The sequence below is a fragment of the Chenopodium album genome, chromosome 18, assembly GCF_948465745.1.
Source record: "Chenopodium album chromosome 18, dcCheAlbu1.1, whole genome shotgun sequence".
NCBI classification, from domain to species: Eukaryota; Viridiplantae; Streptophyta; class Magnoliopsida; order Caryophyllales; family Amaranthaceae; genus Chenopodium; species Chenopodium album.
Window position 1 is genome coordinate 9,950,931 of NC_137851.1, and position 13,132 is coordinate 9,964,062.

General features: G+C 29.9%; 1 protein-coding gene across 1 annotated transcript; it reads right to left on the reverse strand.

Annotated features, from left to right (window-relative positions):
• Nucleotides 1-1,867: 1,867 nt before the first annotated feature.
• Nucleotides 1,868-3,504, reverse strand: LOC145593038 (uncharacterized). The gene is made up of 2 exons (XM_081649548.1): nucleotides 3,325-3,504; nucleotides 1,868-3,056 (listed from the first exon to the last, which is right to left on the reverse strand). Exons 1-2 carry the CDS (start codon nucleotides 3,370-3,372, stop codon nucleotides 2,370-2,372), a joined length of 735 nt encoding a protein of 244 aa, XP_081505674.1. The 5' UTR covers nucleotides 3,373-3,504; the 3' UTR covers nucleotides 1,868-2,369.
• Between the last annotated feature and the right edge of the window lie 9,628 nt (nucleotides 3,505-13,132).

The following is a 13,132-nucleotide window of genomic DNA, read 5'->3' on the forward strand; positions in this document are numbered from 1 at the left end:
ATTATTTTTTTATATAAAACATTATTATTAGTATTTATTTGACATCATACGTCATCTTTTCATTTTTCATAATATAAAGAAATAAGAGAATTTGGCGCCAATTTACCCCATTACACGTTTGGTTTAATTTAGAAAAAATTTCACATCCGTGGGGTTTGTGTGCGAGTATGACATTGACAACCTCTTTTTTTTTTTTTTCTTTGCTTTTGGTGATCACTAAGCTACTAGATTTTTAGTGGTTGATTATAGGGCCACATTTATACGCATCCATATCTACCAAGATACTATACAATATTAAGTGAAGTTGAGTCAATTTATTTAATTATATACAAAAATTATACTTTGGTGGTAGTGATGCTACAAGTTGAACATTATACTCAATTTCATTTAGTTTTGAATGAAACTTAATTTAAACGACACATTTGTCACTTTCTACTGTGGTTCTTTTTCGCTATCATGCCTTTTATTTCCACTGAAACTGCAGACATAGACATCATGTCTCATAAAATAGCACAACTATTGATAATTAGAGGGCGTACGAAATTGGCGTACACCTAAGTGCAAGCTAGTTTCATCCAGCCCTTCAATTTTAGGTTACTAAAACTATGTGGTGATCGGATTTAGGAGGATGAGGAATTATGTTTTTGGTGATGGTGGCAACACTCAGTAGCACCAAGTGTGTGGTGGTGGATGTTGGATGGTGAGGAAAAGCTAAAATAGGTGGGGTTAAGGAGTTGGAAAGGGAAGGGGAAGGGAGAAGAAAAGAGAGGGGCAATGGGATAAGTGTTTTTGGAAAAAAAAAAAAAAAAAAAAACAAAAGGATGGAGAATTCAAGGCCATGTTTAGTAAATACTCATCAATGAAGATTTCTCACTTATCATTTAAGCAAAAACGGACGTAATTAGAGTCAGAGTCATTGAAGACTCAAGCTATTAGACGTGGAGAATTTCCCATCATCATTTTCTAACAAGAGTTACGATGTGTTAATTCAACATTTAGTACACTAGTGGTAGCAAAAAATGATGTTCTCTAGCCTCCCTTAGTTTTAAGATTTTTTATTTTGTTTTTATTTATTTATTTAATTATTATTATTATTTTTTTTTTGTAGAAAACCTTATTTTAAAAATATTATGATAACACTTTGATACGTAATTTATAAGTTAGGTTAAAAACATTTTGATGGGTGCATGAGTTGACAAATTGTAACTTGTAAGGGAAGATGCTAATTAATCCAAGCTCTTAAAAACAAGGGAGACAATATAATTGAATAGTAGCATACAAATTGTAGTTTAAAAGACATGAAAACTAAGATTATTCTCCCATATTTATTAAGCCAGACAAGAGAATCTAGCATTTTGCACACTTGACATGAGTAAACATGTAAAATCATTGGTATGTTTAGCATGCTTATTATTCCCTTACATCCATAATAAGAAGGCTGGGCGGGCGGGCAGCCGGCCGAGCAATCGGGTCTAATTAGATGCAGCTTCAATGGCAGACACTCAACCATGAAGCATAATAGTAGTTATGCTTCATGGCTAGCTAAAGGGGATCACCAAGATGTTGGAAGGCATATTCATCATTGATGTTGGTCAGATCAGTCTCAGTTTTTTACAAAGAGAGTCATTATTATGAGATTTAACTTTAAAAAAGCATCATTTCATTGCACAAAAAAGCAAAGACCAAATAGCCAAAATATAAAGCAACAACCTTAGTATATAATCTATAAAAATCTTTTTTTTTTTTTTTTTGGATGATTCTTTTCATTACAACTCCCAAATCATCATATACATCACTATGTGTTTAACATAATGACATATACATAAAAACAATACACACTAATTAATTAAAATTAGAGAGGAAAAAAAAAGCCAAAAGCCAAGTCTTGTTCATAAATCCAAGATGGGACCCTCCCAAATCTCCTTTGAATGGGAGTATCAAGCAAATTACATTACATTACATTACCATAATTAGGAAAAAAAATTAAGCAAAAAAAATTAAAAAAAAAGTGAAAGTCACTACCACCACACAACAATAATAGGTGGTTGTTAGACTTTGATGATATTTTGTATCATTTTTCTTTCTCTCCCTTTCTTTCCCTTTCAAGGGAGAAGTTAAGACATGTTTTTCCTAATTTTTCCTAAGACAAACTATATTTTACAAGCCCTTAAACCAACCCAACTAAATGATAGGATGGTAAGGTAATTACCATCCAATTTCAACACTAATCTTTCTTTACATGTTCATTAGTGTTAAAAATAAAAAAAGGATGGATTTTTTTTGGTTACTAAAAACTAACATCAAACTTTGACAAACTCACTATATTGTACTAGTCTAACTACTATTACTAGTAAAGTCAATACTAAAAATTAAACAACCCTTTGGTACTTAGGTGAATTAATCATTGAGCAATCAAAATTATCTAACCCCCTTTTCCTAGGGGAATTAGAAGTAGTAATGGTTACTGGTGGAATTTCAATGGAGTCAAGTCTAGGAGGTGGGTGTTGCCATTGTGGAAGCGGACCGGCTAATAGGAGTGTTTGTAAAAGTGGTCCGGCTTCCATTACCGCCTTTAATAGCTTCCCTTTCTCTGGTAAGGGGCGGCGATTGCTCGCTAATGTTGCTGCTATTTGTGGTGGCAATGCTGGTTGTTGTATGGCAGCAGGGGAGTTAGCACCTCCTTGTGGAGAAGAGATTATGCTGCTCTCCTCACACTCAGAAGATGATGTGGAAAAACAGTTAGTTGTTGTGTTAGTATTAGACAATGAAGCTGCTGCTGAAGACTGCTGCTGCTGTTGCTGTTGCTGCAGGCTTTCCAGCTGCGGCTGTCGCTGTCGCTGCTGCTGTAATTGCTGTTGGAGCAGCAGCTTTTCCAGCATTAGTTTCTGGGATTTAGATTGAGCTTCATCTCTTTCCTTAATTGTCATCATTAAGATATCTTTCATCTGGATTAATTCCTCCTCTTTTTTCATAATTTCTTCCTGAGCAGCTATTACTGTTGCCTCTAACTCCATTCTTGATTGCAATATGTACTGTCTCATCTCACCCATCATCCCCTGCAAAAAAAAAAAAAAAAAAAAAAAGTTCAAGTCAAAAAACTATGGTAAGCTATGCGTAATACTACTCCCTCTGTCTCTAATTGTTGTGAAAGTAAGAACAACATTTATAGACGAGCAAGTAACAGAACAAATCAATTGTCAGCAAAAAAGTACTTAATTAACTGATTAGACAAGTAAAAAAATGATGGGATTCACTCTAGTATGCACATAATTAGCTGATTTGACAAGAAAAACAAGTAGAAAAAGATGGAATTTTTTTTTTTACCTCTTCTTCATTATAGTAAACCCACTCAAAAGGGCTGCATTGCTCCATTTTTTTCCCCCAATTGATTAGAATTAGCCTAGATTAGAAGGAAGTTAGAAGCAGAAAAATAGAGAGAAAAACTCTGTTTTTTTTTTGTAAGTGGTTTAAGAGTATAGAATAGAATGAAGATATAAATGTGGGGTGATTTGTCTCCTTATATGGAATAGAGAAGAAGTCACTATTTATGTGCTTTAATTGCTTTTGGTATATTTGGGTAGATTGCTTTTAGGGATTCATGGGACATATGGTTGGACAAAGACACCAAAAGCCAAAAGCATGCAAATACACAAATGCGACTTTCCTATTTGCTACAGCTTTTGTACTAAAACTAATTATGCTCTATCTCATCCCATGTTTTTACTTTATTGCTTATGGGATTTTTGGGGATTCATATTCATTTTTCTATTCTCTTAAGCTTTCGCTGTGAGGACTGTAAGCAATCTACCATTTCTGCGTCTTGTATGAAACAGATTTACAATAATTTATTGTGAGGTCGGGATGACTTTTGAACTAATTATTGTATTATAAGAAGTGACTTGAATTTTGTGGATTTATATTCATTTTTATGTGATTATAAATACTTCTTTGATTAGTTTGGTAGATGTTGATAAACACAGGTAGCATCTAGTATGAGACGGACTTACAATAATTTATTGTGAGATTAGAATGACTTGAGTTTTCTTGGAATAGCTTTTAATGTCGACATAAATTATTACAAGTCTATTTTCTTAGAATGAATTGAAGATGTGGCAACTTGCTTTTTATTATGTGAGAAAATGAGCTTTGTTTGTAGAATATGCATCTTCCCATAATCCCATCTAAAACCCTAAAGGTGTAATTTTTATGTATTACAACATCTATGAGATGTGAATGTTAATTTGGTTAATCAAATTGTCTTTGTTAAACATGTCATACTCTTTTCAATGTAATTTCTAATAATAGACTAGGGAAAAACTCACTATATGTAAAAATAAGTGAGAAAATGACTTAAATATAATGGACCATAATCATCTCTTTAGTTTGACCTCTTTAGTTTGATAAAATGAGAGTCTTGGTATGGAACAAAAAGAATATCAATAGATAAAGCAACAAAATAGTCAAGGGAAGACAAATTATCAAGATTAAAAGAGTGGCTCGCCCTATAATTTCCTTGCAATAACATCACCAATTGTCACAAACTCAAACTCAAACTCACAACTCACAACTCACAACTCACAAGAGACGTTGCAGACCTACTGAAATCAACTATATATATGGAGAATGTTCTTATATATGCTCCATTAGAAACTAACATTACACATGTGAAGTTATTTACGAAGTATAGTATTACACCTCACAATTACATATACTTATAAAATCATCTTAGAATATCACTAATAATTCTATTTTAAAATAAATTGTACAAAGTATAAAATTTACTATTAGCTTTTTATAACCCACAAAATCAATTGAGTAGTCTCATTTACTACTTACAGTAATCTGTTGTTTTGAAGTTTGTGAGTTCAATTAAATTCGATTCAGTTTAATTCACTTTAGTTCACCTTTATTTAAAATCTTGTATTATATTTTGGCCTTGTTTGGTAAAGAGCTTTTACCTTATTTTACCCAATTAAAGGTTTAACCAATCAAAAAAGCTAATTTGGGTGTTTGATAAATAGGTTATTAAAAGAGCGCTCAAAAAACTCTTTTAAAAAAAATTCATTATAAGAGTTTTTTAAAATTAGCTTATTGAATAATTAGTTTTTATGGCTTTTAAATATACTAAAACAGCTAACATTTAACAGTTTTTTACCAAATACTTTTACACAATTAGCTAATTATAACCAGCTAGTCAAACCAGCTAATTAATATAACCAGCTAGTCAAATCAACTAATACAATAAACTGTATCTATCACTACCAACTAATTACCAATTAGTGTCTTTGTATTTTAGTTTAGTTTAATTTAGTTCCATTTGTAACAGTCCAAATAAGTTGAAAAGAACCGGGTCGTAATTATTGTAGCTAATCAGAACAGGACTGAACACAACAAGTGAGTGTGTAGACTGTAGTAGCCGTTAGTGAAGTGTGAAATAGATGAGTAGTTAGTTAATAAAAAAAAAAAAAAAAAAGGGCGCCGCAGACGCAGTGGCATGCACGTGCAGTTTGGCCGTGTGAAAGTAAAGAGGTTCAGTTATTCTGGTTTAGACCGTTTTTAGCTATTATGGCTTGACTTCACATTCTTCTCACTTCTCAGGCTGTGGCATGGTTAGCTGGTTTCCATTGGAACAGGATATTATTGTATAATTAGTCATTTTTCAAAAGCAATGCATCAACCCTTTCACTCTACTATATCCTCAAAATCCAATTTATTCATTATATTATCCTAATGTAGTAAGATGAGAGTTCATCATATACTTCGTTTCATTAAAATTGTAACAATTGTAACTAATTGTCGTTTTATACATATATAAGAGAAGAGAGCTAATATGTGAGTTATTTCTAACTTGTGTGATTTACAAATTACAGAAAAATTAACATAGTATATTAGTTGTAGATAAATGAGACTATTCTAAGCAAATGGAGTGGGGAGGTGGGCATATTTCGAGATTACACAAAAGTTGAATTATTTTGAACATAATTGACAAACATAAACTTATTTTTTTCAATTTTTTCAAATAATTAACTCAAATAAGTTTTCTTATGTTTATAATTTTTTACTTGTGATCTCAAGGTGAATTCTCACCAACTACACCAAGTTTATTTTATCATTATATTAAAAGGGCCGGGACTCATCTCCAAGCTAATCACTCTCAACTCACTTTGTAAAATTCGAATCCAAAATAACGAGAGTTATAATATATATATATATATATATATATATATATATATATATATATATATATATATATATATATATATATATATATATATATATATATATATATATATATATGGTAAGAGTCTTATTAAGTGATCGAGTCAAGACTTGCTTGCTTTAAAAAAAAAAAAAAAGTTTTGATATTAGATTCATAAATTTTGATGATTTCAGCAGAGTAAATTTCGAATGAAAAGAAAATATTGCTAGACATCCAAGCTATTAATTAGTCTTTATTTTACTAGCTACGCTTTATATACATTATGCAGGTTCTAAGGGTTTCTTCATCATTATATAGAACAAGAAAATGTAAATTTCCATGTTGTAATGAACCATCAAAGTGATGAGTTTTTTTTTTTTTTTTTTTTTTTTTTTTTTTTTTTTTTTTTTTTTTTTTTTTTTTTTAATTTAAATGTATCTTGTTTCTTTCATAAGTCATGATACCCTTAGATGTTGCTTCATTAACATTGCACATTATAACTTTATAAGCATAATGCATGTATTAAATAATTGATCGAGTTCTTTGCTTATTATTATACGTTAGTACGGAAAATTATATATTAATACAACTTATCCTCAACTCCTCAAGTATTCATCAAGTATATAATATGCTAAGTATTACGTCAATATATACTAATGCAACTAAAATGTATACAAAGTCTTACGTCAATAATAACCAAATACCTAATGTGTTATATTTGAATTGGTCGAAATTATTTATCTAGCGTTGGAGAAATTTATTATTACTATGAGCATGTACTTAAAAGTACATTTCTTCTAAATTTATACATTGATTAATTATTCACATCACCTAACAAACACATTGACTTGACGCATGTTATACTGTCAAAATCAAGTAAGGCTTGACTCGCTTGATAAGACTTATTACCTTAAATTCTATAAGTTCAGTTGAAATCTTGATAAGTGAGAGTGCTTGGGCTGACTTACCTTTCTCCACCTCCCCCCCCCCCCTATTCCTAAGTGCATGTCTAACCAGCAAGTAGTGGACTAAAAATCATAAGGGTTAAAGTTTGGTCAAGATCTTTCACCTAAGCAGGATTTTTCCCTCGCTCGGCCTTTAGCTAGCTCATGAGATAGCTAGATTAGATACTTGCAAATCTGCATCTTACCAATAAAACAAGTTGGAAAACACATAGAATAGAAGATCGAGTATCATTTATATTGGTGTGCATCAAGATATGATATTGTTAAATGGGTGTATATATCATTCATTCAGGTGAGTAATGAATCGAACATTGCATGTGTGTCTCAAGCTCTCAATTTCCATGGAAATTTTTATTATTCAATACTAATATAGAAGTTGGTCAACCGACTAAATGATTAAAGGCCTCTTATCTACGCTAAGCTTTTTTTCTATATAAAGCATGTCCTTTGCTTTGCCCTCTTAGACTCCTCTACTAAAGTCATTTCTACCACTGCTTAATTAATTAAGATAACAAATACCTAGCTGGCCCGTACATGTACTAATTACTTGTATTTTTCTACTTTTTCTTCCTTTAAATTATTGAAGCTAAGGTTCATATACATAGTACTAGTACATTGTTATATTATTAATTGTATGATTTGATTACTAAAGGGTTTTAGGTGATTAAACTAGTTTTTGGCCCTGGCAATTCCCCGTGTCATTATATTTATATTATTAATGAGGTTTTATAATAAAAATTATGTGATAAAATACAAATATAAATTAAATTAGTTACATTTCTTGTAAATAAAGAAGTAGTCTAGTACAAACAGTATAAACCTATTTATGTGTAAGATCAAAAAAAATAAATCTAACAAATAATGGAACAATGTCGGTATGTTGTAATGCAAATCACTGACTTGAAAATAAATTTTCTGGGGCAACCAAGATGCTCAATTGTATTTGCCGGCACGAACCCTAAGATTAACACACCACTTCCACATAAAGACACTCTTGGGTGGAAGGTTTGAGTCAAGTAACTTATGGCCAATAGAGAATGTGTTTAGAGTATTGTGCTTGATGTATTTTTCAAGTGTAAAAATCAGGAAAAGAAAAAAAAGGCTTCTTCTGTTTATAGGGAAACATACATACAAGAATATATCAGAAGAATCCCAAGCATCAAGGTCACCTTAAACATCCTCTTAACGGGGGGTTATGAGAGTTACTTATCAAGAGAATAATGGTGGTGATAAATCACCTTAAACATCCTCTTAAATTGGGGGTTATAAGAATTACTCAAGAAATGACATGACATCACACCATCTGCCTAGTCATAATGACACATGGTGGGCTCATGTCTTTCCATTGAATTTTAATGTTTTTATAGATTGAATGATAATGGAGTAATATATTGTGCAAATGAACGGAGTTTATTAGGGAATTAAAAATCACTTCATATTAAATATAGATCAGTGTAGGCTTGTTTATTCAAAAGTAAGGAATGTGAGAGGTGTAAGTCTGGTGACATCGACAATTTGAGCCCATGAACTTATTGATATGTTGACTCTAATACCATTTCAGAGGACCAAATCATCCAAAAGGTTAATTTCATACTCCCTATATCCCAATTTAGTGTACCATTTTCTTTTATCGTTTGTCTCAATTTGTTTGTCTTTGGCAAGGACTCACAATATTCTAATTAATACTTCTTTATTCCCAGCACTAAAATAAAATTAGGGTATCATTCTATCTTTTATTAAGTAAAAAATAATGTTCACTATTTCTCATCTTAGCAACATGTTAATTAGTATAATAGTCGATAACTACACCCCAAGACTCCACTTAAAACTATGTACTTTGATAAGAATGAGAGATACGCTAAATTGGGATAAACGAAGCTGTATTCAAGAAAAATTGATTTTAGGCCCGAGTAATGCCTCGAGCTAATATATCTCCTGAATGTTTTAATTCACATTAAGATGATAACATCAACTAATAAATGGTTTGGTTGTTAAAACTTTAATGTATAAACTTAATGGCACATAGATTTCTTTGTTAAGAATAGTTTTTAATAAATTGATAGATTATAAATAGCTAAAATTTTAAAATATTCAAAAAAAAAAAAAAAAAAAGCTTTAAAGTGCAAAATTATACCTGCACCTATATTTGATAGCACTACATTGTAGACAAGTTATTGTTTAGTTTTGACTTTGGTTAAACATATAAAAGTCAAGGTTTCTATATGCTTGAAATGATGGGAAAAAGTATCAAATATTTAATTTTTTGAGAGAAACAATGTAATATTTGTAATGGGATTCAAGAACATGTAATAATGAAGCTATAACTATTCACAATCTTGATTAATCAATTAATTAATATAGTTGGATAAACAAAAATAAAAAAAATAAAAAAAAAATATATATTGCAATTTCAATAGGGCCATAGGAGTGAGTGGGCCCCAACTTCTTTTTTTTTTTTTTTTTGAGCAGCTAGTAATAATTAAAAAAATAAATAAATAAATAAATTAATTAATGTCTTAAACCGCTTGATGTTTGCACCATTGTACTAATGAGTAATGACAACATATCTCTAAAATTTTAAAAGATATCTATAAGAAATTAAATCAAATTTGTTTATATCACTTGCTTATGCGACATCAAAATTGTTTAAATCAGATTTGTTTAAATTTAAAGCTACTGGATTTACAAGTTAACTTTGTAAATTCAAAAACTAAAAGATAATGATCAATTAATTTTCTTCAACTAGTAATTACGTAATGAGACTGATAGTCTTAACTTACAAATAATACATTCAACCATTTTTTGCTTAATTATTTTCTCATATATATACATATAATTTACGAGCAAAATACGAAGCAAACATACTCCAATAGTCTTGAATATGTGACACACCCACAAACAAGTGAAATATTGTTACAATATGCTACAAACATATTTGAATAATTTGCATTGGTTAAGAATCTAAGTAAGATGCAAATTGAGAAAGGACATAGCACCGAAACGCGTAAAAAGATAGCAAATGCCAATGGTAGGACATAGATGAGACATGATATGAGGGAGGGGGTAGGTCCAATAATAAATAATAATATGATATTGTTACTACGTACTACGACTGAGTACATCCGAAATCCAAATGGATCATATTAACGGCTTTTTTTCTTTGACCACCACTTCCATTTTAACTGTCTCACTAATGCTGTGCCCATGCATAACACCATTTTTACATAACCGTGTGGGTCCTACTTTCGATTATAAATATTTTATCCAAACTTTTTACATATGGTTTCCAATAAATCTTGCTCCGAATTTTTTATTACGGTTTTTTCACTGTATATTTATGAGTTTTTTGTTTATTCACCAAATACTCATGAAAATTTTCAAATTCGTCATTTACCCCCGAGTTATTAAAAAAATTCATCATATACCCCTAATAACAACAAGATGGGTGGAATTTGATTAATTATACTTCGACACCACTTTAGATCTTTTCCTCCAACCCCAAAACCAGTCATCTCCTTTGTCCAATCCCTAAAACCACTCCAAATCTCCAAAATTATATTCGTATGATCGATTTTAAGGATAAGAAAAAAAAACTGGGGTGGTTTGGGGGTGGAAAAAAGAAACGTGGGTGATTTCGGAGGTAGGAAAATGTATTTATGGTGGTTTCAGGTCATAATTAACCCTAATAATTAACAAAGTTAACAATTATTAGTATTTTTGTGAAAATTCGAGAGTATATGATAATTTTTTAAAAATTTCATGGGTATATGGTAAATAAACAAAAAAAAATCAGGGGTACATGGTGAAAAACCCGTTTTTATTAATACTTCTTCATTTTCTTTTTACTATTTTTGATGTTATGTTAGTCAATGTATTATTTTAATCATTAATATATTAAATTATAATCTACAAAAATTATATAAAGTTGATATTATGAGAGAGTATATCGAACATTGCATGTGTCTCAAGCAACTAAAAAAAAGAGAGTGTAAATCGAAGCAAATCTTACTAAATTATACAAAGCTTGGTGATGCACATTCCTCATAAGTAAATTAGTATCCACCTTAAAAAAAAAACGTAACGCAAGATAGCACAAGCAACATTAATCCTACAACTTGTCAAAAAAAAAAAACATTAATCCTGCAAAGTAGTATCAATAATAGTCATAGAATGCTTGACTTAAAACTTAATGGAGAGAGTTCAACTTTAGATTTCACGAGGCTTCTCTTCAATTTTGCCATTATTTCCTACTAAATAAATTCGACATCAAAAATGATCTGATTAATGATCATTGTACTCTAGCTTGAATGAAAATAAAAATCAAAATAACTCCAACTCTAGAGAAATTTTTTCAAAATGACTTGTTTGTCACCTCTACATCAAACATAACTTACGAACATCAATAATACATGCATGTGTGTCAAGACTCTTATACTCTGTTCATTTCACCTTAAAAATATTAAATAAAAATAATTTCAGTTCAGTAAAAATAAGTTCAGTTCAGTAAAATTAATTTTAGGTCGATAAAAATAATTTTAGCTCAGTAAAAATAAGTTCAGTTCAGTAAAATTCAGTTTTCTTAAAGAAGAATTATAATAGAAAATCAATAAAAATAATTTTAGTTCATCAAAAATAATTTCATTTCAGTAAAATTAATTCAAGTTCAGTAAAAATAATTTAAATTTAGCAAATATTATTTTATTTCAGTAAAAATAATTCCAATTTAGCAAAAATAAGGTGAAGTGAACGGAGACTTAGTGTGTGTTATAGTTTATGGCTTTATGCCCCTTTATTTTATGGTCGAAGCAACTGTTACTACATTGTTGGGCTGTTTCGTGTGATGGGCATACTTAGGTGGACTTTTTTTTTCTGTTCTGGGCCTGTAATTATGTGTAGTTATGTTGATAGGCTACCTCCTTATATGGCCTAAAGGCCACACTTGTTGGCAATTTATACTTCCCCGTTTCATAAAAATTGACAATATTTCACTTGTATAATAATTTTGACTGTCAAAATTTTAAATATGTATTATTAAATACTATAAAAATGTAACATTTCAATAATAGATTAATATTCATTAAGATAAATCTAAAACATGTTACTTATTAAAGTGACATTTTACGTAGTCCTCAAAAAAAAGTGACATTTTACGTAATATTTTACAGAGTATATAATAGCAAATTAGCAATTAGCAAACATGATATTCATGATAAATGTCAAAGTGTATAAATTATTAATTATTATGCAACATAAAGGGAGTAATAATTATCGACCTTGTTGTGACAATATTGTTCTTAATGTAGGTTATATTCACCCGACTATTCTCTAATATGATCTTAACAAAATCAAGATATTTTTTTCTTTGAATTTATATATTAATTCTATGATGAACTTGACCACTCTTTATTTCTCTTAAAGTTAATTTATTTGCATTTTTTTTACTAAATAACAAGTTTTGTGTGCGACCAACCACATAATGTGGCCATATTGGTTTATAAGAGTAATTTTTTATTTATTGTATGAGTAACCTCATTTATTCTTAAAAATAACCCCATTTTGTCTATGACGATTTTTTATATGTGGCTGGCACTCGTCAAAGTAATCCCATTTGCTCATTGCAGAAACCTCTATTACTCAAACAATTGTGTTATATGTGAAGTGAAAGCAAATAATTTGTGTTTTGCAAATTGATATTTTATTATTATTATTATTATTATTATTATTATTATTATTATTATTATTATTATTATTATTATTATTATTATTATTTTTTTTTTTTTTACTAAAACATGCCCAAGTCATTAAACTATCATAGAATGTACCTATAAAATCGCAATGCACCCTAAAAAATTAGTGTAAAGCGTAATATTAGTTCTGTCGATCATAAAAGTGTCCTCAACTAGTTTTATTCGACTCATGTAAAATAAAGCTTATCAATAATTTTAGTCAGAAAACCATAAATATTCAG

Excerpts from the sequence above, each read along its gene's own strand:
- LOC145593038 (XM_081649548.1), bottom strand. The coding sequence starts at position 3,372 with ATGGAGCAATGCAGCCCTTTTGAGTGGGTTTACTATAATGAAGAAGAG. Across the intron at positions 3,057-3,324 it reads TTTACTATAATGAAGAAGAG|GGGATGATGGGTGAGATGAG; the intron begins GTAAAAAAAAAA and ends TTTTTTTTGCAG.